The sequence below is a fragment of the Doryrhamphus excisus genome, linkage group LG4, assembly GCF_037039965.1.
Source record: "Doryrhamphus excisus strain RoL-2023G ecotype Guam linkage group LG4, RoL_Dexc_Guam_v1.1, whole genome shotgun sequence".
NCBI classification, from domain to species: domain Eukaryota; kingdom Metazoa; phylum Chordata; class Actinopteri; order Syngnathiformes; family Syngnathidae; genus Doryrhamphus; species Doryrhamphus excisus.
Genome location: NC_136360.1, coordinates 21,862,642 through 21,889,292, shown reverse-complemented (window position 1 = coordinate 21,889,292; position 26,651 = coordinate 21,862,642). Strand labels below are relative to the sequence as shown.

At 38.2% G+C, this 26,651-nt stretch overlaps 2 protein-coding genes across 2 annotated transcripts in view; one reads left to right on the top strand and one right to left on the bottom strand.

Annotated features, from left to right (window-relative positions):
- LOC131129410 (disabled homolog 2-like) overlaps window positions 1-26,651 on the bottom strand; it is a 39,999-nt gene that overhangs the window by 1,892 nt on the left and 11,456 nt on the right. Inside the window, exons 2-5 of the mRNA XM_078789932.1 lie at window positions 8,230-8,340; window positions 4,247-4,353; window positions 3,012-3,110; window positions 1,397-1,528 (exon numbers count right to left, since the gene is read on the bottom strand). Coding sequence (XP_078646058.1) covers window positions 1,397-1,528; window positions 3,012-3,110; window positions 4,247-4,353; window positions 8,230-8,299 — 408 coding nt within the window. The 5' untranslated portion in view covers window positions 8,300-8,340. The remainder of the gene's footprint in view (window positions 1-1,396; window positions 1,529-3,011; window positions 3,111-4,246; window positions 4,354-8,229; window positions 8,341-26,651) is intronic.
- Window positions 15,730-20,950, top strand: LOC131129625 (prostaglandin E2 receptor EP4 subtype-like). The gene is made up of 2 exons (XM_058073362.2): window positions 15,730-16,613; window positions 20,523-20,950. The coding sequence occupies exons 1-2, from the start codon at window positions 15,765-15,767 to the stop codon at window positions 20,838-20,840; spliced, it is 1,167 nt and encodes a 388-aa protein (XP_057929345.2). The 5' UTR covers window positions 15,730-15,764; the 3' UTR covers window positions 20,841-20,950.

Sequence of the window (26,651 nt, the reverse complement as noted above, 5' to 3'; positions counted from 1 at the left end):
TCTGTCTATCTGTCGTTCTGTCATTCTGTCATTCTGTCATTCTGTCATTCTGTCTATCTATCGTTCTGTCTATCGTTCTGTCGTTCTGTCTATCTGTCGTTCTGTCTATCTGTCTATCTGTCTATCTGTCTATCTGTCTATCTGTCTATCTGTCTATCTGTCTATCTGTCTATCTGTCTATCTGTCTATCTGTCTATCTGTCGTTCTGTCTATCTGTCGTTCTGTCTACCTGTCGTTCTGTCTACCTGTCGTTCTGTCTACCTGTCTATCTGTCTGTTAGTCTGTCATTCTGTCATTCTGTCAATCTGTCAATCTGTCGTTCTTTCATTCTGTCATTCTGTCTATCTATCGTTCTGTCTATCGTTCTGTCTATCGTTCTGTCTATCGTACTGTCTATCGTTCTGTCTATCGTTCTGTCTATCTGTCTATCTGTCTATCTGTCTATCTGTCTATCTGTCTATCTGTCGTTCTGTCTATCTGTCTATCTGTCGTTCTGTCTATCTGTCGTTCTGTCTACCTGTCTATCTGTCGTTCTGTCTACCTGTCTATCTGTCGTTCTGTCTATCTGTCGTTCTGTCATTCTGTCTATCTGTCGTTCTGTCGTTCTGTCGTTCTGTCGTTCTGTCGTTCTGTCGTTCTGTCGTTCTGTCTATCTGTCATTCTGTCTATCTGTCGTTCTGTCTATCTGTCTGTTAGGCTGTCGGTCTGTTGTTCTGTCTATCTGTTGTTCTGTCATTCTGTCGTTCTGTCTATCTGTCGTCCTACCTACCTACCTACCCCCCCACCCAAGTTTTCTAATGACTAGCTATACGAAAATATTCATTTCATTAATAATGAATCCTACTTCACATAAATCCACTTATTGTGGTTGCACTGCAATAAACAAGGGATGACTGTAACCTGGATTTATGTTCATTTAAGGGGAAAAAGCTGTTTTAGTGTGCTTGTCCGTGATGTGTTTACATCATGTTATGACTGAGAATGTCATGTTTTTTTTGATTTATTTGTTACGTGCATATGTTGTGTAGGCGTGTGTCTGCGTTTCCTCAGTTTTGGAGGACATCAGCTCCGGTTTGAGCTGCAGTGGGGGGGGGGGCAGCCCTCCATAAAGAGACAGAGAAACCCCGAAGGACAAAGAGCACCTTCCATCTCTTTCCCCTTCCAAATGGCTGCACTTTGGTTTTATGGATGTGTTTTTGGTTTCTACCCACTGCAAATAAATTGACTGTACATCACTAAAAGCGTTGCTTAGTGGACTTTTGATACTCAAAAGAGTTGCAACCTCTTTACCGTTATGTTAGGCCTCTAGTGTTTCCCCCCAGCTGGAGCGTTACACATAAACGTTGCTGATCAATAAGAAGGAATTTCCTGTGTGGCTTTGTGGGTGTGTTGTTACCAGGTGGGCCATCTTGATGTAGAAGAGGCTGTAGATGTCTTCTTCTTGGTAGATGTATGCCAAAGCTCTTAGGTCCCACTTGTCTTTGACTAGTGAACTGATGTTACTCCTCTCGTGTTCATGTTGGACAGCCTGAAAAACAGACAAGGATGATTTTACACAAGAATTTAGTCCAAGGTAGTTTGAAGTATCAGCATCAGTGATGCATTTTATTTATCTACCTCAAAGACCTTAGCAGCCTTTACTTACGCTAAACTGAAACTCAACTCTGAACCCTTGACGTCACTTCCTGTCCTCCTCTCTTTCAGGTCCCCTAGTGTGGGATTTCCCAACCTTTATTATGCCAAGCCGCATGTTTTACATTAAAAATATCTTATGGCACACCATCAAATAAAAATATCACAAAAAGTAGAGTACATATCCCAAAATACATGAAGAAAAACACAAAGATGTGTGGAAATATGGGCTAATAACTATAAAAGCAATCTTCACTCGCTAAATGTACTGCAAAAAAAGGTCAGTAAGGATAATTCATAATGCCGCCTACAGAGAACATACTAACTCCTTATTTCTAAAATCACAAATACTTCAACTTGCTGATATAGTTCATCTTCAAACAAAATAACTAAAAATAACCAATTAGCTAACAATAAAAATAAAATAAAATAAAATAAAATAAAATAAAATAAAATAAAATAAAATAAAATAAAATAAAATAAAATAAAATAAAATAAAATAAAATAAAATAAAATAAAATAAAATAAAATAAAATAAAATAAAATAAAATAAAATTAAATAAAATTAAATTAAATTAAATTAAATGTCATTTAATTTAATTTAATTTAATTACATTTAATTACATTTAAATAAAATAAAATAAAATAAAATAAAATAAAATAAAATAAAATAAAATAAAATAAAATAAAATAAAATAAAATTAAATTAAATTAAATTAAATTAAATTAAATTAAATTAAATTAAATTAAATTAAATTAAATTACATTTAATTCCATTTAATTACATTTAAATAAAATAAAATAAAATAAAATAAAATAAAATAAAATAAAATAAAATAAAATAAAATAAAATAAAATAAAATAAAATAAAATAAAATAAAATAAAATAAAATAAAATAAAATAAAAAGTATCTCCTGGATGTATTTACTCTTATTATGTCTACTATATTGAGAAATACAAGTGTAAACGTGACTATAGGGGTGTTAGTTCATGTCTAGGGGGCTCTAATAATGTTAAAAAAACATATTTTGAAAGTAATAAACAGGCTATTCGGTCTTCTTGTCATCTTACATTCAATTATTCTGCTTTAATGTGATTGTAGACGTTGTCTATTTTTGTGGGCAAGTCATTCAAGGTCAGTGTTTTTTCATCTCTTCATCCGCAAACTAAAAGTATGAACTTTGTGTGTTTTTTTTTGTTGTTTTTTTTGGCTTCTCATCCAATTCAATTGCATAAAAGCTCTTTGTCTCTTCCCAAAGGAATGGTGGGAAACAAGAGGGAAACTTGGTCTTAGTGTGATAATCCAAACAGGAAAACAGTTTTTGGTGCGCATTGAATAAACACAAAGAATTGAATCGTTTGGAATGAGTCACGTTACCCCGGTGCGTTCGTCCACAATCTTAAAGCCGGCGCTTGAGACTTTCAACCACACTCTTTGTTTGTGTTTGCCCTGTTTTCTTGCAGTTGCCTCCATGCGCTGCAATGGACACACACAAACACACACACACACACAAGCTTAGTATTGAAAGAGCTGACCTTTTATGTTGTAAAATAAGGCTGTAATTTTAACATTATTAGAGGAAATAAGACATATTAGACAAGAATAAGACATCAACAGAGTTACACATTAGTCGTTATTCCATGTCTAATCATTTTTTTTAATGTATTTACAAGGTCATAAACAGGTTTTCTAAATTTCATTCATTCATTTTCTAAGAAAATAAAATAAAGTTTTTATTGCAGGAAAATTAGGTTGGGAAAAAGTTAGAATATTACGGGAATAAAGTCAAAATATTCTGGTAATAAAGTCATAATATTACAAAAAGAAAAAGTACAAAAATTGTGAAAAAAAAAGTTTAAATATTGTAAGAAATATTCATTCATTCATTCATTTTCTACCGCTTTTCCTCACGAGGGTCGCGGGGTGTGCTGGAGCCTATCCCAGCTGTCTTTTGGGCGAGAGGCGGAGTACACCCTGGAGTGGTGGCCAGCCAATCACAAGGCACATATAGACAAACAACCATTCACACTCACATTCATACCTATGGACAATTTGGAGTCGCTAATTAACCTAGCATGTTTTTGGAATGTGGGAGGAAACCGGAGTACCTGGAGAAAACCCACGCTTAATAAATAGCTTTTATTGAGGTTTTCCTACATTTAAAAAAAAAAAATCCAAATATTTCAACTTTCTTCAAAATTTTCTTTTAGTAATATTATGATTTTATTCACATAATATTAGAACTTTTTCCCCAACCTAATTTAAAAAAAATTACAAATCTATTTCATAATTTTACAACTTTGAAGAATATTCTTTAATATTTCCAGTCATTGCTTCTAAAATGACATTTTTTTTTCATAATATTACAAGTTTATTCTCGTCAAATTGCCAATTTTTTTTCTCAATATTTTGACTTTATTCTTGCAAAATTACAGCTGATTTTCCAGTTCTGTTAACTATTTCAACTTTCTTCTTGTAAGTTTCTATGCCGCTTATCCTCACTAGGATTGTAGGGGTATGCTGGAGCCTATCCCAGCATTCATACCTATGGACAATTTGGAGTCGCTAATTAACCTAGCATGTTTTTGGAATGTGTTGTTTTCTTCCAATACCTTCAGCTTCGTCATGGAGTCTCTGCACATCTTGTCACCACCGGCGCTGGGTAGCATGTCCACACCGATCAGCTTGGCCTTGAAGCGCACGCTGTCGCCATGGAAACCTGAAGTAGTGTCAAGGTAATTGTAGTAAAGATGTATTATGTCGCAATTTATAGTCATAATAATGATAAAGCATTTTATTTATAGAGCAGTTACGATTGTACAGAAAAGTAAAATAACAGCAAAAAAATGACAAAAATGTTATTATGCTCAAAATGATGATGACTTTTGCTCATAACTTGAGTAAAAGTGTGTATGGTTATGAAAAACGTGAGTCCTTCACAAGAACCCTAACATCTGTCGTTGTTACGTTCCCCTCGCATGAGCTTGACTTCAATCAAGTGGTTCCGGTTAATCTCGTCACAAAGCTTCCTAAATTCCTGTAACGCTCGTCTGAAGAACGTCAGCGGCTGAACAACTGGAACAGCTGGACTTCCCAAACACTTCACACGTCCCGCAATTGGCGCTGCTCGATTCCACGCGGCCAACACGCAGTCAGAGAGAATGTCGCCCGTGAGCTACATGCATTCTGTCATTGTACTGCTGTCATGCGGAGGGAGATAAGGTTGCTGTGGAGTTGATTAAGAATAAAAAAAAACTACATCAGGAGGTTGCCTACAGCCATAGCCATTGCTTTTGCTTTTGTAGTATGTATCGTCATGGGATTATGTTATTCTACGCTACGATGCTACGCTAGGGTAGGCTAGGCTAGGCTAGGCTAGGCTAGGCTTTGTTACGTTACGTTAGGCTAGGCTTTGTTACGTTACGTTAGGCTGGGCTTTGTTACGTTACGTTAGGCTGGGCTTTGTTATGTTACATTAGGCTAGGCTTTGTTACGTTACGTTAGGCTGGGCTTTGTTACGTTACGTTAGGCTGGGCTTTGTTACGTTACGTTAGGCTAGGCTTTGATACGTTACATTAGGCTGGGCTTTGTTACGTTCCGTTCCGTTACGCTGGGCTTTGTTACATTACGTTAGGCTAGGCTTTGTTACTTTACTTTACTTTACTTTACTTTACTTTACTTTACTTTACTTTACTTTACTTTACTTTACTTTACTTTACTTTACTTTACTTTACTTTACTTTACTTTACTTTACTTTACTTTACTTTACTTTACTTTACTTTACTTTACTTTACTTTACTTTACTTTACTTTACTTTACTTTACTTTACTTTACTTTACTTTACTTTACTTTACTTTAGTCTTCGTTACATTATGTTAGGTTAGGCTAGGTTAGGCTAGGCTTTGTTACGTTACGTTTTGTTACATTAGGTTACGTTAAGTTAGGTTACATTAGGTTAGGTTATGTTACGTTAGGTTACGTTAGGTTACGTTAGGTTACGTTAGGTTACGTTAGGTTACGTTAGGTTAGGTTATGTTAAGTTACGTTACTTTCCGTTACTTTGCGTTACTTTACGTTACTTTACTTTAGGCTAGTCTTCGTTACATTACGTTAGGTTAGGCTAGGTTAGGCTAGGCTTTGTTACGTTACGTTTTGTTACATTAGGTTACGTTAAGTTAGGTTACATTAGGTTAGGTTATGTTACGTTAGGTTACGTTAGGTTACGTTAGGTTACGTTAGGTTACGTTAGGTTACGTTAGGTTACGTTAGGTTACGTTAGGTTAGGTTATGTTAAGTTACGTTACTTTCCGTTACTTTGCGTTACTTTACGTTACTTTACTTTAGGCTAGTCTTCGTTACATTACGTTAGGTTAGGCTAGGCTTTGTTACGTTACGTTTTGTTACATTAGGTTACGTTAAGTTAGGTTACATTAGGTTAGGTTATATTACGTTAGGTTACGTTAGGTTACGTTAGGTTACGTTAGGTTACGTTAGGTTACGTTAGGTTACGTTAGGTTACGTTAGGTTACGTTAGGTTAGGTTATGTTAAGTTACGTTACTTTCCGTTACTTTGCGTTACTTTACGTTACTTTACTTTAGGCTAGTCTTCGTTACATTACGTTAGGTTAGGCTAGGTTAGGCTAGGCTTTGTTACGTTACGTTTTGTTACATTAGGTTACGTTAAGTTAGGTTACATTAGGTTAGGTTATGTTACGTTAGGTTACGTTAGGTTACGTTAGGTTAGGTTATGTTAAGTTACGTTACTTTCCGTTACTTTGCGTTACTTTGCGTTACTTTGCGTTACTTTACGTTACTTTACTTTAGGCTAGTCTTCGTTACATTACGTTAGGTTAGGTTAGGCTAGGTTAGGCTTTGTTACGTTACGTTTTGTTACATTAGGTTACGTTAAGTTATGTTACATTAGGTTATGTTACATTAGGTTAGGTTATATTACGTTAGGTTACGTTAGGTTACGTTAGGTTACGTTAGGTTATGTTAGGTTACGTTAGGTTAGGTTATGTTAAGTTACGTTACTTTCCGTTACTTTGCGTTACTTTACGTTACTTTACTTTAGGCTAGTCTTCGTTACATTACGTTAGGTTAGGCTAGGTTAGGCTAGGCTTTGTTACGTTACGTTTTGTTACATTAGGTTACGTTAAGTTAGGTTACATTAGGTTAGGTTATGTTACATTAGGTTACGTTAAGTTACGTTACTTTACGTTACTTTGCGTTACTTTGCGTTACTTTACGTTACTTTACGTTACTTTACGTTACTTTACGTTACTTTACGTTACTTTACGTTACTTTACGTTACTTCACGTTACTTTACGTTACTTTACGTTACTTTACGTTACTTCACGTTACTTTACGTTACTTTACGTTACTTTACGTTACTTTACGTTACTTTAGGCTAGTCTTCGTTACATTAAGTTAAGTTAGGCTAGGTTAGGCTAGGCTTTGTTACGTTACGTTTTGTTACATTAGGTTACGTTAAGTTAGGTTACGTTAAGTTAGGTTACATTACGTTAGGTTACATTATGTTATGTTACGTTATGTTACGTTAAGTTAGGTTATGTTAGGTTACATTACTTTACGTTACTTTGCGTTACTTTGCGTTACTTTACTTTAGGCTAGTCTTCGTTACATTATGTTAGGTTAGGCTAGGCTTTGTTACGTTACGTTTTGTTACATTAGGTTACGTTAAGTTAGGTTACATTACGTTAGGTTATGTTACGTTATGCTACGTTAGGTTAGGTTATGTTAGGTAAACGTATAGTTTACGTTACTTTGCATTACTTTGTGTTACTTTGTGTTACTTTATGTTACTTTATGTTACGTTAGGCTAGTCTTCGTTACATTACATTAGGTTAGGTTAGGCTAGGCTTTGTTACGGTACGTTTTGTTACATTAGGTTAGGTTACGTTAGGTTATGTTACGTTAGGTTACATTACGTTACGTTACGTTATGTTAGGCTAGGTTAGGCTAGGCTTTGTTACGTTACGTTAGGTTAGGTTGCAATTCACTCTCGTGAAAATTCGATACACCCTCCAAACTCTCCTGCTAGGTTGACATTACCCTTTCTGATCAGCATTTGCAATAAATGTGACTGTTGCAGTTATTACGAGTTATTATTAGTGCCCTCCTCTTCTCTTTTCAGTTCGACTCTTATGATATGCATAAAATATGTCTAAAAATTGTGTCACATATTTATACATTATTATTACTGAGGTGTATTTTCTGCAGAAAAAAACCTTCTAATTTATAATTGTATGAATAAGTGGAAGGTCCAATTCCTGTACAGGTCTTCTCTGACGACAAAAACTCAAAAACTGTAGTAAAAAATGTGATTTTGAGTAGCATATATTGTGTTTAAAGTGGCTTTACGTAAATGACAAGTTTCCCATATCACAAAGATAATATTATAAATATTATTATCATATAAATATTTAAGTTAAATCAGAGAGAAAGCCTGCAGCAATAACTTTCTGATAACATCCAGGCAGCTGGACCGATTTGACACTGACTTATCATCAACACGTCTGCTGGTGTTGCTGGTTACGGCGTGATGCTAATATCAACATCAGCTCCGTTGTACCTCTTGTGTTGGAGGGCAGCCATGTCTGTCCTAACGCGGGACATTCCCCTGCAGTTTGTTGCGTCTCCATCACAGCGAAGGTCTGCTGGGAAATCTTTTGCTTGGTAGCAGCTGCAAAAAAATAAAATAAAATAAATAAATCATCATCAGAGTACAATTTTGAGTTGAAAATTGAAGCCCAACTTAAATCACCTGCATGGAGTATATCCCTGCTGCTGATAAACGCGTCAAGGTCAAAGGTGGTCTGAGAATGAACTGGTGAAACATTAACATCCGCTGGGAACGTCACATTCATGAGAGCTCTTGAAGAAGATAGTCAGATTAGCGTATGGTCATGTGACTCTCTCAGGGACGTTCTCTGGCTGGGAAAGGCGCTAGTGATGGGTCCCCTTAGACCGTCCAAACAAAGTGCAACCTTGAAGGGTGTTTTTTTTTTTTTCCTCTTCCACGCACAATGACTGGGTTTTTATGATTTTACCGTCATGGCCTGCCACACGGGATTGAAAATAACACAATCAAAGCGACGTGTGGACTTAGCATGGTGAAGAAAAGGAACCAAATAATACCACATCACGTGGCCAACTGTTCATACTGTAACTGCTGATGGAATGATAATTAGGGATGTCCGATAATTATTGATACAATAATTACTGATACTGATAATTATTACCGATATCAAAATATTGCATCCACCACATACTTCATATCGTGTTAAACATATCGGTATCGGCTGATATCGGTATTGGAAATTGAGAGTTGGACAATATCGACATATTGGTTTTTGGCAAAAAAAAGTCAATATCCGATAACACTAACGATAATAATATAGTATCATCATTGGGAAAATATATCCATTAGATTTGGGCAATACTTAGTATCATTCCTATATCAAGGTAGTACTATACACGGCCAGTATCACTGATTGTACTGTACATTTTTTAAGGGTAAAACCTGGACTGGTCACCCACCAGTCAATCGTAGAAAAAAACATACATAAGTCGCACTGGAGTATAAGTCGCACAAGGCCAAAAATGCATAATTAGGTAGAAAAAAATACATAAGTCGCACTGGAGTATAAGTCGCACAAGGCCAAAAATGCATAATTAGGTAGAAAAAAATACATAAGTCGCACTGGAGTATAAGTCGCACAAGGCCAAAAATGCATAATTACGTAGAAAAAAACATACATAAGTCGCACTGGAGTATAAGTCGCAGAAGGCCAAAAATGCATAATTAGATAGAAAAAAACATACATAAGTCGCACTGCAGTATAAGTCGCACAAAGCCAAAAATGCATAATTAGGTAGAAAAAAACATACATAAGTCGCACTGGAGTATACATAAGTCGCACAAAGCCAAAAATGCATAATTAGGTAGAAAAACACATACATAAGTCGCACTGGAGTATACATAAGTCGCACAAAGACAAAAATGCATAATTAGGTAGAAAAAAACATACATAAGTCGCACTGGAGTATAAGTCGCACAAAGCCAAAAATGCATAATTAGGTATAAAAAAAACATACATAAGTCGCACTGGAGTATAAGTCGCACAAAGCCGAAAATGCATAATTAGATAGAAAAAAACAAACATAAGTCGCACTGGAGTATAAGTCGCACAAAGCCAAAAATGCATAATTAGGTAGAAAAAAACATACATAAGTCGCCCGGTTTCCTCCCACATTCCAAAAACATGCTAGGTCAATTAGCGACTCCAAATTGTCCATAGGTATGAATGTGAGTGTGAATGGTTGTTTGTCTATATGTGCCCTGTGATTGGCTATTTAATTGATTGTTAAAACCTCTAAAATATCAAGCCTATGACTTAGTTGAGACTTCCAAAACACTGATTGGGTCACTCTAGACCAGTGGTAGTCAAACTACGGCCCGGGGGCCACATGCGGCCCACCAAGAGTTTGAATCTGGCCCGCCAGTTACTTTCGGAGTATTTCAACTTTTAACATGATGTCTTATTCAGTAAAAAAAAAAAAAAAAAAAATTGTAGTTTGGTGTGATGTTTAAAGTGCTCCTGAAAAAAGGGAAATTAGAACATTTAGCTGATAGTATGACACTTTTACAAATAAAATTAGACTAATAATTCAAGGCGGACTGTTTTGTTAACTCCACGCTTGTTCTTTCCCACTAGTTGTGCTTCTCACTCAAAACGTGGTTAGTTTGAGAGCATGTGCAAAAAAAAAAACAAAAAAACTATACTTTACGGTCATAAAACTCTCTCCACTTAGTTTAAAAGACAAAAATGCAAACAATGAACTTTGTTAAAGAAATATTTACAAGCCGTTTGACTATATTTATATTTAGCTAAGAGGTTTTTCCTGCTTGTTGAAACATCTTTCCCGCAAAATTCCCACAGACAGGAAGAGTTTCCTATCAGATAATCCCCTAATCTTCTTTAAATTAAAGAGATTATTCTTTAATTGAAATAATATCCAACATTCATCCAAAGTTGTTCTGTAGTACTCCGGTAGTAGTTTCATTGTAAATGAAGTACAGTATGATACAACAACGGGTGACTTTTGTCTTACTAGTTTATGTAACTCCAGACTCCCTCAACGTTAGATTCCCTTGTGGTTCTCTAATCTCATCTTGACTCACTTCCCAGAGTGGGCAGTGCTATAAAAACTCCAAAGAAAGTCCAGTTTGCATAACTTCTGTTTGGTTTGTATCCATTTTTAGTGCTGAGCATCTGCTAGAAACCATAAAAACAGCAATTCAACCGCAATCACGTGTTTTTTTTTTTTTGTTTTTTTTTTTTACGTGATTTTTTTTACATATGAAAGCAGTTCTGTTTTACATTCCTTCACTTCCGTTAGGATGTCACCCCGCTGTGCTCTCACATTTAATAACCCACTTAATAACAACAATATGTTGCATCGGAATCCAGTCAAGTACTTTTAATGGCTTTTTAATAGGTTTGATGCTGTTCTCGATTGTTTTTGTCATGTTCCCCCTTAAGGGAGAGAAATGTTTTCATGCCCTGCAGATTTGAACTTTGGATAAAATGTATTTATTTATCTGAAAATGCAACAAATGAGGAGTATACAAGCGTATTAAGAGTGTTATTAATTTGGATAAGTATGTTGGCAGGTGAGTTACTGATAGCAACTGCAGATCTGCCATAGTTGCAGCAGGTTCTACAATATACCTCTTAAAGAAATCATTGTGGGACATTTTTGTTGCATGATATAATCAGGAGAGGCTGATAAAGCAAGGAACCATATTTGGTCACAAAAGCCTCACTGAAAAGCACGGCGGTGCTGGAGCCTATCCCAGCTGTCTTCAGGCAAGAGAGGCGGGGTACACCCTGTACTGGTCGCTAGACAATCACAGGGCACATATAGACAAACAACCATTCACACTCACATTCATACCTATGGACAATTTGGAGTCGCTAATTAACCTAGCATGTTTTTGGAATGTGAGAGGAAACCGGAGTACCCGGAGAAAACCCACGCATGCACGGGGAGAACATGCAAATTCCACACAGAGATGGCCGAGGGTAGGGAAAGACAAAATAAGAAGCCAAAAAGTGACCACTTCCACACAAAACAGGAGGAGAACTCATTCATTCATTCATCCATTTTCTACCGCTTCTCTCACAAGGGTTGCAGGGGGTGCTGGAGCCTATCCCAGTCGTCCTCTGTGCAGCCCTGGTTCAGTATCTTTTTCATCAAAATAGCAGTCATGCCAAAATGTTGTGTTGCTGCTGGATGTTCACAATATCCGAGTGATATTGTCGTGGGGGTGCTGGAGCCTATCCCAGCTGTCTTCAGGCAAGAGAGGCGGGGTACACCCTGTACTGGTCGCTAGACAATCACAGGACACATATAGACAAACAACCATTCACACTCACATTCATACCTATGGACAATTTGGAGTCGCTAATTAACCTAGCATGTTTTTTTGGAATGTGGGAGGAAACCGGAGTACCCGGAGAAAACCCACGCATGCACGGGGAGAACATGCAAACTCCACACAGAGATGGCCGAGGGTGGAATTGAACTTGGGTGTCTTTGCTGTGAGGCCTGCGCGCAAACCACTCGCCCACCGTGCAGCCTGTGATTATAATGAAATGAAATGAAAAAGTATGTTACTCTAACGAGTGTGCAAACGCCATTGCTCCCCCCCGTAACCCCCCCTTCTCTTATTGTGGTTAGTTGGTGTAGTACCTGACCGCAATAAGTGATTCAATAGAGCATAGAAAAACTGTAGACATGAAGTTATAATATTATAGTTAGCCTCCCTCCAATGTATTAGCTGTATTGTTATTAAGAAGTGAGTGGGGGAAGAAGGACAAACTTACCACTTCCACACAAAATAGGAGGAGAACTTTTTTACACTCTATGAAGTTGCCTACTGGCCATATTTACATATACTTTTGATACAAGGAACGCTAATCAAGTAGATGCTAAAGGGTTAAGGTGACGTCCAAGGTTTTTATAGACATACTGTATGTCTCCATGAAGGTTCTGTTACTAAATTCTTCTCCATTCTTCTCCAGCCGATATCGCCAGATCATTGCCAGATAAAACCCAATGTAAGTGCATTTAGTGCTATAAACCAGTTACCTTTACGACGCTGAAGAGTACAATAAAGCAGCGAAGGACAGCTCGTTCATCCTATGATTCATCGTGAACTCGGGGACATTCCACTCCACCAGTGGAGTTTCCACACTTTGGCATCGCTTAGGTGGTCACCGCAGAGGCTGCCAGCTCTCTTGTGAAGTTTACGTACATCTCTCCCAGGCTGGCGTTCTACTTGGTCTTTTAAGGCCCCGGCTGCAGATAGAAGCCATCGGCGATGCTCCTCACTGTAAACACACAGTCAGACTGTATTTAATGTGTGATGGCTGGAGAGTCGCAACGTCGTGTCTGCTCCTTATACCGCCATTTACCGTATATAAGTATTTACAGTACTCTCCGTGTTCTACAGTATGTTTAACTCATCTGTCTGTAGTGTCAACGTTGCCATGCTGTAATGACGTACGATATGCAACACATGCAAAACAATCCGTTGTAAGGCAAGGGGGGGTCAAAAGTCACAATTCTAAAAATATCATTTAACATGAAGACAAAACAACAACAGCAAAAATTGCTCATTAGTTCCTCTGTAACTACTCTAAATTGTATGTGCCTTAGTTCCTCGTTTGTTCTTCATTATCTCCTCGGTAACTAAGCTAAATTTATGTGCCTTAGTTCCTCAGTAACTACTCTATTTATGTGCCTTACTCATTAATTCCACTTTACTTCTTCATTAGTTCCTCGGTAACTACTCTATTGATGTGCCGTACTCATTAGTTCCACTTTACTTCTTCATTAGTTCCTCAGTAACTACTCTATTTATGTGCCTTACTCATTAGTTCCACGTTACTTCTTCTTTAGTTCCTCAGTAACTACTCTATTTATGTGCCTTACTCATTAATTCCACATTAGTCCTTCATTACTTCCTCAGTAACTACTCTATTTATGTGCCCTCCTCATTAATTCCAAATTACTTCCTCATCAGTTCCTCAGTAACTACTCTATTTATGTGCCTTCCTCATTAACTCCACATTACTTCCTCATCAGTTCCTCAGTAACTACTCTATTTATGTGCCTTACTCATTAATTCCACATTAGTTCCTCGGTAACCACTCTATTTATGTGCCTTACTCATTAGTTCCATTTTACTTATTCATTAGTTCCTCAGTAACTACTCTATTTATGTACCTTACTCATTAATTCCACATTAGTTCTTCATTAGTTCCTCAGTAACTACTCTATTTATGTGCCTTACTTATTAATTCCACATTAGTCCTTCATTAGTTCCTCAGTAACTACTCTATTTATGTGCCTTACTCATTAGTTTCACATTACTTCTTCATTAGTTCCTCAGTAACTACTCTATTTATGTGCCTTACTCATTAATTCCACATTAGTTCCTCGGTAACCACTCTATTTATGCGCCTTACTCATTACTTCCACTTTACTTCTTCTTTAGTTCCTCAGTAACTACTCTATTTATGTGCCTTAGTCATTAATTCCACATTAGTCCTTCATTAGTTCCTCAGTAACTACTCTATTGATGTGCCTTACTCATTAATTCCACATTAGTTCCTCAGTAACTACTCTATTTATGTGCCTTACTCATTAATTCCACATTAGTTCCTCAGTAACTACTCTATTTATGTGCCTTACTCATTACTTCCACTTTACTTCTTCTTTAGTTCCTCAGTAACTACTCTATTTATGTGCCTTAGTCATTAATTTCACATTAGTCCTTCATTAGTTCCTCAGTAACTACTCTATTGATGTGCCTTACTCATTAATTCCACATTAGTTCCTTGGTAACTACTCTATTTATGTGCCTGACTCATTAATTCCACATTAGTTCCTCGGTAACCACTCTATTTATGTGCCTTACTCATTAGTTTCACATTAGTCCTTCATTAGTTCCTCAGTAACTACTCTATTTATGTGCCTTACTCATTAATTCCACATTGGTCCTTCATTAGTTACCCAGTAACTACTCTATTTATGTGCCTTACTCATTAATTCCACATTAGTTCCTCGGTAACCACTCTATTGTGTGCCTTACTCATTACTGTCACATTACTTCTTCATTAGTTCCTCAGTAACTACTCTATTTATATGCCTTACTCATTAATTCCACATTAGTCCTTCATTAGTTCCTCAGTAACTACTCTATTTATGTGCCTTACTCGTTAATTCCACATTGGTCCTTCATTAGTTACCCAGTAACTACTCTATTTATGTGCCTTACTCATTAATTCCACATTAGTTCCTCGGTAACCACTCTATTGTGTGCCTTACTCATTACTGTCACATTACTTCTTCATTAGTTCCTCAGTAACTACTCTATTTATATGCCTTACTCATTAATTCCACATTAGTTCCTTGGTAACCACTCTATTCTATATTCTATATCTACACAGAAAGCATTAGTCCTCCAACAGACACGCAGTCTCGCGTGTATAAATAATTAATCTCATGTGTTGAGAAACAAACTGGTGAGAAAAGCTGACCCCCCCACAAGCTGCCACAAACAAGATTGTTGTGACGTCACCACTGACAGATGTTAAAATGTTCCGGAAAAAAAAAAAAAACACTGGGTGGGCGATACTGCACATTTTCATATCGATCTGATACAAAGTAAATAAAGGTGTAGTATTATTCGGAAATGTTAAAGCTTATTGAATTACTAGTTTTATTGGAAGTGAACTACAACATGACCATATTTGTATATTAAAATAAAATCAAAATAAACATAAAAATAAAATGCTTTGTTTGGAAACTACACATGTTATCGGTATCATCGACGTTTGAATCGACCTGCTAACCTAATAGAGGCCAGCGCCTCGTCCAATCAGAGTGCTGGGTGGGCTGGAGGATAGGGGTCCCACTAGTGCGTAAAGACCGAGTCCATGTGGATTTACTGGAAGCACTGGAGACCACAACATGAGTCCTCATGATCCGTTCCGAGATAACCCCCTAAAGTCCACTTTGAGCTCAAAGGACATGTTGCTGTCAAATGTGACCCACTTGGTGCGTGCGTCCATGGAGAATCCAAACTTTACGCACGGTTCCACGTCCAGGAACGAGACGCTGGTGGATTATCGCTGGAAAGAAACGATGTCCCTGCCGATATTGATGTTCGCCGGGGGCGCCGTTGGGAACATCATAGCTATTATCGTTCTCTCGGTGTCCAGACAGGAGAGGAAAAGTTCCGCTTTCTATACTCTGGTTTGCGGACTGGCGGTAACGGACCTCCTGGGTACGTGTCTAGCGAGTCCGATCACCATTGCAAACTACATGGATGGGAAGCTGCTCCAAAGCGGGGAATTGTGTGATTTCCACGCGTTTTTGTTGCTCTTTTTCGGCATTACGGGGCTCAGTATCATTTGCGCAATGGCAGCGGAAAGGTACATGGCCATTTGTTGCCCTTATTTGTACCAGAGGTGGAGAGTGGGCCGGCGCTTTGCGCAAACCTTCCTTGTGTTCATGTACGGGACCAATGTCTTATTCTGTTGTGTCCCAATGATGGGCGCTGTGAGCAGTAAGCTGCAGACGTCCAAAACCTGGTGCTTCATAGACTTGAGGACACCGGAGCCCGTGGCGGCTGTGTACTCGGTGCTGTACGGTGCCGTGAGCGTTTTGCTCATCGTGGGAACCACGGCGCTCAACGTGGCCGTGTGCGGCGCGCTCCTGCTCATGCGGCGGCGCAGCGTGCGGAGGCTGGGAAGCGGCAGGAGCGGCGGCAGCGTCCGGGACAGGTGGAGGGATCTGTCATCCGCCGCGGAGACGCAGATCATGGCGGTGCTGGTGATGACTTCGGTCGTGGTTCTGGCCTGTTCGGCTCCACTGGTGGTGAGTGGGAAAGTGTGTGAATTTAGTTTCCGTCCTGAAATTTTAACCCGAAAATTGGACGACTAACTGCATGTGGAATAGCCCAATACCTAAAGTGCTGCCTTGAATAGGCTCTGCTTCATTCTACTCCTTTTCAAACTTGCAAGGCCCCCTAAAGCAGGGCAGTCCAAAGTAAAAAAAAAAAAAAAAAGGCAACAAATGGAGAAATAAGCAGTAATTTTATAAGAATAAAGTTCAAATATGAAGAGAAAAAAGTTGTAATGTTTCCAAGAATAACACTATAATAGTATGAGGGAAAAATAAACTCATTTTCATAGCATAAAATGTAAATATTAAAAGCAATTTTTATGTTTGGAATTGGTTGGTGTAAAAGTTACTGTATGGGAATAAAGTCACAAATATTATGCGAATAAAGTCACAAATATTATAGGAAAAAAGTCACAATATCGTAAGAATAAAGTCACAATATTATGGGAATAAAGGTGGAAATAAAGTCACAGTATTATGGGAATAAAGTCACAATATTACATGAAGAAAATTGCTTGAAAAAGTAAAGATATTTGAAAAATTAAAAACATAGGAGAAATGGCAGAAAAACTGTAATTTTACAAGGATAAAGTCAAAATATTTAGACAAAAAGTCACAATATTATGGCAATAAAGTTACAATATTACAAGAAGAAAATTGCTTGATAAAGATAATTTTTATGTTTGGAATTGGTTGGGGTAAAAGTTACTGTATGGGAATAAAGTCACAAATATTATGGGAATAAAGTCTCAATATTATGGGAATAAAGTCACAATATTATGGGAACAAAGTCACAATATTATGGGAATAAAGTTATAATATTACAAGAAGAAAATTGCTTGATAAAGATAATTTTTATGTTTGGAATTGGTTGGGGTAAAAGTTACTAGATGGGAATAAAGTCACAAATATTATGGGAATAAAGTCTCAATATTATGGGAATAAAGTCATAATATTATGGGAATAAAGTCACAAATATGATGGGAATAAAGTCACAATATTATGGGAATAAAGATGGGAATAAAGTCACAGTATTATGGGAATAAAGTTACAATATTACAAGAAGAAATTTGCTTGATAAAGACAATTTTTATGTTTGGAATTGGTTGGCGTAAAAGTTACTGTATGGGAATAAAGTCACAAATATTATGGGAATAAAGTCTCAATATTATGGCAATAAAGTCACAATATTATGGCAATAAAGTCCAAATATTATGGGAATAAAGTCACAATATTACGGGAATAAAGATGGGAATAAAGTCACAGTATTATGGGAATAAAGTTACAATATTACAAGAAGAAAATTGCTTGATAAAGACAATTCTTATGTTTGGAATTGGTTGGGGTAAAACTTACTGTATGGGAATAAAGTCACAATATTATGGGGAAAAGTCACAATATTATGGGAATAAAGTCACAATATTATGGGAATAAAGATGGGAATAAAGTCACAGTATTATGGGAATAAAGATGGGAATAAAGTCACAGTATTATGGGAATAAAGTTACAATATTATGGGAAAAAAGTCACAATATTATGGGAATAAAGATGGGAATAAAGTCACAGTATTATGGGAATAAAGATGGGAATAAAGTCACAGTATTATGGGAATAAAGATGGGAATAAAGTCACAGTATTATGGGAATAAAGTTACAATATTATGGGAAAAAAGTCACAATATTATGGGAATAAAGATGGGAATAAAGTCACAATATTATGGGAATAAAGATGGGAATAAAGTCACAGTATTATGGGAATAAAGTTACAATATTATGGGAAAAAAGTCACAATATTATGGGAATAAAGTCACAATATTATGGGAATAAAGATGGGAATAAAGTCACAGTATTATGGGAATAAAGTTACAATATTACAAGAAGAAAATTGCTTGATAAAGATAACTTTTACGTTTGGAATTGGTTGGGGTAAAAAATACTGTATGGGAATAAAGTCACATATATTATGGGAAAAAAGTCACAATATTATGGGAATAAAGTCACAATATTATGGGAATAAAGTCACAATATTACAAGAAGAAAATTGCTTGATAAAGACAATTTTTATGTTTGGAATTGGTTGGGATAAAAATTACTGTATGGGAATAAAGTCACAAATATTATGGGAAAAAAGTCACAATATTATGGGAATAAAGATGGGAATAAAGTCACAGTATTATGGCAGTAAAGTTACAATATTGCAAGAAGAAAATTGCTTTATAGAAAATTTTAAAAACAGCAGAAATGGCAGGAAAAACTATAATTTTACAAGGATAAAGTCAAAATATTTAGACAAAAAGTCACAATATTATGGGAATAAACTCACAATATTATGGGAATAAAGACGGGAATAAAGTCACAGTATTATGGGAATAAAGACGGGAATAAAGTCACAGTATTATGGGAATAAAGATGGGAATAAAGTCACAGTATTATGGGAATAAAGTTACAATATTATGGGAAAAAAGTCACAATATTATGGGAATAAAGATGGGAATAAAGTCACAATATTATGGGAATAAAGATGGGAATAAAGTCACAGTATTATGGGAATAAAGTTACAATATTATGGGAAAAAAGTCACAATATTATGGGAATAAAGTCACAATATTATGGGAATAAAGATGGGAATAAAGTCACAGTATTATGGGAATAAAGTTACAATATTACAAGAAGAAAATTGCTTGATAAAGATAACTTTTACGTTTGGAATTGGTTGGGGTAAAAAATACTGTATGGGAATAAAGTCACATATATTATGGGAAAAAAGTCACAATATTATGGGAATAAAGTCACAATATTATGGGAATAAAGTCCCATTATTATGGGAATAAAGTCACAATATTACAAGAAGAAAATTGCTTGATAAAGACAATTTTTATGCTTGGAATTGGGGTAAAAGTTACTGAATGGGAATAAAGTCATAAATATTATGGGAATAAAGTCACAATATTATGGGAATAAAGATGGGAATAAAGTCACAGTATTATGGGAATAAAGTTACAATATTACAAGAAGAAAATTGCTTGATAAAGACAATTTTTATGTTTGGAATTGGTTGGGGTAAAAATTACTGTATGGGAATAAAGTCACAAATATCATGGGAAAAAAGCCACAATATTACGGTAATAAACTCACAATGTTATGGGAAAAAAGTCACAATATTATGGGAATAAAGATGGGAATAAAGTCACAGTATTATGGCAGTAAAGTTACAATATTACAAGAAGAAAATTGCTTTATAGAAAATTTTAAAAACAGCAGAAATGGCAGGAAAAACTATAATTTTACAAGGATAAAGTCAAAATATTTAGACAAAAAGTCACAATATTATGGGAATAAACTCACAATATTATGGGAATAAACTCACAATATCATGGGAATAAAGATGGGAATAAAGTCACAGTATTATGGCAATAAAGTTACAATATTACTTGATAAGTTGAGATAGTTGGAAAATTTTAAAAACAGCAGAAATGGCAGGAAAAACTGTAATTTTACAAGAATAAAGTCAAAATATTTAGACAAAAATTGGAAAAAAGTCGCAATTTTATGAGAATAATTTCATAATATTACATAGAAAAATAATGTATCATTGTAGTAGCAAAAATAGTGTTTTAAGTTGCAATATTACGACAAACAAAGTTGTCATTTTTTGAAAAATTAAGTATGAGAACATGAAAATTACGTTACAAAAATTACGTTACAAAATTCTTTCATGTGGCCCTCCATGGAAAAAGTTTGGACACCCCTGACTCAATTTAAACTTGTTAAGCATGTCTAAATAAAGTTTCAGTTCAAACTCCGCATTAATATCCTTAATCAAGTTTTTTTTGTCCACTTTGTGCATGTGTACCTAATGAAGCGTCCATTGTTTTCCTTTCAGGTCAGAGTATTTGCCAACCGCTTCATGCTTAAAGAGGACCCCGCAGCCGACCGCGCGGCCATCCGGATCGCATCCGTGAACCCCATCCTCGACCCTTGGATCTACATCCTCCTGAGGAGGTCTCTGTTTCGCCGAATACTGACGCTATCCAGGCGATGTAGAACTCGCAGCAGCAGCAGAAGCTTAACAAAACGAGGGCATCTGTTTTACCCTGAACACACCAAGGAGGGAAGCCATGTTTTCGGGCGTTTGATGACGACGCTCCCCGATGCTAATACTTTGTCACAATACCACACAGACGCACTGTGTCACTCGTAAATACACAAAAAACTAATGGAAAGGAGTACTTGCGAGTATTTTGCTTTGAATAAGAACCCAGACTGTTGGTGTTGTGGACAACATTTGTGGGCTTGCAGCTGGGAAAGACGCATAAACGCAGACGAGCATGCACACAATGGAAGTTGGAACTACGTGCACACACGGTATTCTTGGCGTCTTAACGGGAGAAACTGCAGGGACAACTTTCCCAACTTTCTCATTGGTTCATCTGGAGATGGCCAGTGTCCAGATAAACGGGAAAGTCAACGCACTCAACATTTTCCAGCAGGACGATGCTTTGACGCCAAATTATGTTTCACGTTGATATCAAATCAGTGTAATATTTCCTAGTAATATTACACTGCAGTATGAACATACAATAAAATTGGCTACTGTATCACATTAGTGGTTTCATCATCCACCATCAATAAGGTTAAATAACCACAGCCAATCAACCATTCACACTCACATTCATACCTATGGACAATTTGGAGTCGCTAATTAACCTAGCATGTTTTTGGAATGTGGGAGGAAACCGGAGTACCCGGAAAAAAAAAACACGCATGCACAGGGAGAACATGCAAACTCCATACAGAGATGGCCAAGACTGGGAAAAGACAAAATAAGAAGCCAAAAAGTGACCACTTCCACACAAAAAAGGAGGAGAACTCATTCATTCATTCATGCATTTTCTACTGCTTATCCTCACAAGGGTTGCTGGGGGTGCTGGAGCCTATCCCAGCTGTCTTCGGGCAAGAGAGGCGGGGTACACCGTGGACTGGTGGCCAGCCAATCACAGAGCACATATAGACAAACAACCATTCACACTCACATTCATACCTATGGACAATTTGGAGTCGCTAATTAACCTAGCATGTTTTATACCCGGAGAATACCCACGCATGCACGGGGAGAACATGCAAACTCCACACAGAGATGGCCGAGGGTGGGGAAAGACAAAATAAAAAGCCAAAAAGTGACCACTTCCACACAAAAAAGGAGAACTCATTCATTCATTCATGCATTTTCTACCGCTTATCCTCACGAGGGTCGCAGGGGGTGCTGGAGCCTATCCCAGCTGTCTTCGGGCAAGAGAGGCGGGGTACACTGTGGACTGGTGGCCAGCCAATCACAGGGCACATATAGACAAACAACCATTCACACTCACATTCATACCTATGGACAATTTGGAGTCGCTAATTAACCTAGCATGTTTTATACCCGGAGAAAACCCACGCATGCACGGGGAGAACATGCAAACTCCACACAGAGATGGCCGAAGGTGGAATTGAACCCTGGTTTCCTAGCTGTGAGGTCTGCTCGCTAACCACTCGACCGCCATGCCGCCCTAAATAATAACATGACATGATAAAATGTGATAATCACAAAGATTATTAAACCTATCTTAACTTTTGCTAATAATTCATTCATGGAACAAATCAAGCAAGAAATTAGGATTGTACTTACATAAAAATGTAGTCTTTGAGGAGGACTGGCACCACTTTTGTCTTCATTTTTTTCGTTTTAAAAAACTTCTCCTTTGCTAGTTGTAGTTGAAAATCTTCTGGTCGTCTGTGAGCTTGCTAAACAACTGACTGACTCATTACCGCCATCATGTGGTCGGAAGCTGCACTGCAACTGAGCCACTTATGAATAACATACAGTAGCATAGCGACGCCTTCATTCTGTTACCGTTTGCTTCGATTAAAAATAACTACACTATCAAATGGGTTAAGATTAATGATATTTATAAAATAATTTCTCTGAATAAATATACAATACTCAAGCTGCATTGAGGTTAGAAGTGTTGATTGTTTTACTTCCATTTATCTTGAAATGGAGCCTAGCCTAGCATAGCCGCTAACCTGGCATAGCGGCTAGCCTAGCATAGCGGCTAATCCTGTTTAAAGGTGGCGCTGGAGTTAAGAATCATCTATTTAAACCACATTACAGCTTATTTGTCCTGCCAAAAAAAGCTGTCTAGCTCCAGTTCTTGTCACGCTCTCAGTATCAGGAAGGAAAATAAATATATACTAAGGCTGGCCCTTTAAGGCTGGCCCTTTAAGGCTGGCCCTTTAAGGCTGGCCCTTTAAGCTGGTCCTTTAAGGCTGGCCCTTTCAGGCTGGCTCTTTAAGGCTGGCCCTTTAAGGCTGGCCCTTTCAGGCTGGCCCTTTAAGCTGGTCCTCTAAGGCTGGCCCTTTAAGCTGGCCCTTTCAGACTGGCCCTCTAACGCTGGCCCTCTAAGGCTGGCCCTTTAAGCTGGCCCTCTAAGGCTGGCCCTTTAAGATGGCCCCCTAAGGCTGGCCCTCTAAGGCTGGCCCTTTAAGCTGGCCCTTTAAGGCTGGCCCTTTAAGATGGCCCTTTAAGGCTGGCCCTTTAAGGCTGGCCCTCTAAGGCTGGCCCTTTAAGCTGGCCCTTTAAGGCTGGCCCTTTAAGGCTGGCCCTTTCAGGCTGGCCCTTTAAGGCTGGAGCTTTAAGGCTAGCTCTGGCTGGCCCTCTAAGGCTGGCCCTCTAAGGCTGGCCCTTTAAGCTGGCCCTCTAAGGCTGGCCCTTTAAGGCTGGCCCTTTAAGGCTTGCCCTCAAAGGCTGGCTCTCAAAGGCTGGCCCTCTAAGGCTGGCCCTGTAAGGCTGGCCCTGTAAGGCTGGCCCTTTATGGCTGGCCCTTTATGGCTGGCCCTTTATGGCTGGCCCTTTAAGCTGGCCCTTTAAGGCTGGCCCTTTAAGGCTGGCCCTTTAAGGCTGGCCCTTTAAGGCTGGCCCTTTAAGGCTGGCCCTCAAAGGCTGGCCCTCAAAGGCTGGCCCTCAAAGGCTGGCCCTCAAAGGCTGGCCCTCTAAGGCTGGCCCTTTTAGCTGGCCCTTTTAGCTGGCCCTTTTAGCTGGCCCTTTTAGCTGGCCCTTTTAGCTGGCCCTTTTAGCTGGCCCTTTTAGCTGGCCCTTTTAGCTGGCCCTTTTAGCTGGCCCTTTTAGCTGGCCCTTTTAGCTGGCCCTTTTAGCTGGCCCTTTTAGCTGGCCCTTTTAGCTGGCCCTTTAAGGCTGGCCCTTTAAGGCTGGCCCTTTAAGGCTGGCCCTTTAAGGCTGGCCCTTTAAGGCTGGCCCTTTAAGGCTGACCCTTTAAGGCTGGACCTTTAAGGCTGGACCTTTAAGGCTGGACCTTAAATTATATTATATAATATATATATATTTATATTATATATAATATATATATACAATTATATATAATAATAATATCCAGGATCTGGTCATCTTTCTTCTTTGAATTATTCTAAAGTGGCAGCACTTTGTTTTTCGTGGTGAGATTGCATTGTGGAAGACTGGCTTTCAATATGTGGTTTTTGTGTTTGTCCACCTGATGGCACTGTTTCCCATTCTAACGAAAAACCCCAAATACCTTTTATGCTAGGTTGCCTTCCCGCTGAAAGGATGGGTGTGTGTCATGTTCATAATGCTATATAATATGATATATATATATATACTATAATTTATGATATTTCATATGTGTACTGTGTTTCAGGCTGAAGGCGATATTACAGTACAGTATACAGCCGCGTATATGGAAATAATCTGACCATGGGGCAATGGTACATTCCTGCTACTACAGTTAAGGTTGTTTTTTTAATTACTAATTCATTGTATTAATTGAATGTATGTATTATATCATTATTTATTCGTTTTTTCCAATCATTCGGGAATTTTATTTCCACAGTTCAAAGAGAATACGTGTTGGAGCATGGAGGTGCTACTGACAGATAAGATGATAAAAAAAAAAACAAGAAAAAGGAGCAAAAACAGGAAGCAAAACAGGCTGAAAGCACGTGAGCGGCTGCAGACTCAAGAGCAGTGAGTTAGTTCTGTGCAGCCTGCCTCGCTTCCAATTAGTCGCACAACCGCCGTGTGCCAAGTTGGCTGATCACCACTTTGCTTACTACTGCAGCCCTGCATGCCCTGCACACACGCACACACACACACACACATAAAAAAGGCACTTCACAGCTCATATTGTCAGCATGTGCACACATAAGTCACAGTGAGTACACGTGATGTGGTATGGACACCATGTTCTCCATGTTATTTACATTCCTTACAAATGGTAAACATGGTGCAAAATCACACATTTATCCTCTGCACGTTGCCCTAAGTGGGAAACCTCGTGACAATGTCCTGGTGTCTCATCTTCCTTTGCATCCAGGGGGGGTGTGCTCATCATCAACAAGTGTTTTACCAAATTGGTACTGAATACCAATGTCCTTGCCTCAAATTAACTCCGCTTTTCGACTCGAGTTTTAATGACTCACAATCATGAAAGAAAGTTTCACTTCAGTTCCGCACACTTGTGGCTACTCTGCGCAGACTCAAGTTCATCTGACTCATAGTTACTCGACGGAGACTCAATTTTTTCACTGATTCATGGGTACTCAACACAGACTCAAGTTGCACTGACTCGTGGGTACGCAACGAAAACTGAGTTTTTGCGTACTCGACAAAGACTCAAGTTTCACTGACTCTCGAGTACTCGAGTTTGAGTTGAGTTTCATGGACACACGGGTCTTGGGGGGGGGGGGTCTTGTAAGAGTTCATTAAATCTCACAACACACATTGTAGTTGTGGTACCTTCTCAGCCTAAGGTTAGGGGACGCAGGCTTTGTTACCATAGCAACTGAGGATGGCCTAACATAATATAAGCCCAAATACCCTTTGGTCAATGACAGACAAACGTACTTATTTGAAATATGTCGTCAAATCCGAGATAAACGCAAAAAAATCTACCAACAGAACAAGACTCGGTGTTCCTTACTGAGGCTTTAATGCCTTTATTAATGTTTATCTCACATGCACAGCTGCAATTATGCATCCTTATTGAAGCTACGTTCACACCGACGCCGAATCGATGGCGAATTAAATCGGCGAGCAAAGCGGCGGCGAAGCGTAACAAAGCTTAATGAAAGCGTAAAGACCGTAATACAGCGTAAGAAAGGTTTGAGCAATTCGGGACATTCGGCAAGAGCGCCAAAATTTTTTAAACTGTTTAAAAATTTGAGGCGATCTGTCACGAATTGCGTAAAGCGGGGAGAGCGTATTAAAGCTTATCAAAGCGTCATAGAGCTTATCAAAGTTTTGCTCAAAGCGTAGGAAAGCTTAACAGAGCTTGGTTCAAAGGATCAATGGATCTGCTGCATCTTTATATATTGTAGCGTCGTTGCCGACGCTATGGAAATTACACGACTGCGATCGCTGACAAGCTTTTTTATTGCACAACAATAATACTGGCTACTGTCGGCCGTAACACAACAGTACTTCCTCCACCAGACACGCCCCCACCCCCTGGTGCATTCACAGTCACCCGGAACAGTCGGACACCCAAGAGCACAACGTCAACATGAATACGTCAGGGTCGCTTCAATATGCTGCAGTCGGGGTCTCGAAATTTTCCATCAATGCACAAGAAAGCTTAATAATCGTATCAGAGCGTTATTTAAAGCGTGATAAGCGCACCAAAGCTTATCAATGAGTATTAAAGCGTATCAAAGCGTGATTTAAAGCGTAACAAATCCTGATCAATCGGCATCAAAGCGTGAGTTGCGGTAGCGATTCGGGAAATAATTTGTCGCCTAAAGCGGGAGCGAATTTCGTATCAGAGCTTATCAGAGCTTAAACATATCTGAGGAGATCGTGAGATTTTTTGATTCAAAGCGCGACATTCGGCGTCGGTGTGAACGTAGCTTTAAGGAAATCACACTGTAGTTGGAACCCATGAGCAACACATAATACTTTAACTCCTACGTTACGCCATCGCTAAAGAGTGAATAAGTCAGC

Bases quoted from the DNA above. Each gene is read 5' to 3' on its own strand.
- LOC131129625 (XM_058073362.2), top strand. From the start codon at position 15,765: ATGTTGCTGTCAAATGTGACCCACTTGGTGCGTGCGTCCATGGAGAAT. The intron at 16,614-20,522 runs GTGAGTGGGAAA...TTTTCCTTTCAG, and splicing joins CCTGTTCGGCTCCACTGGTG to GTCAGAGTATTTGCCAACCG.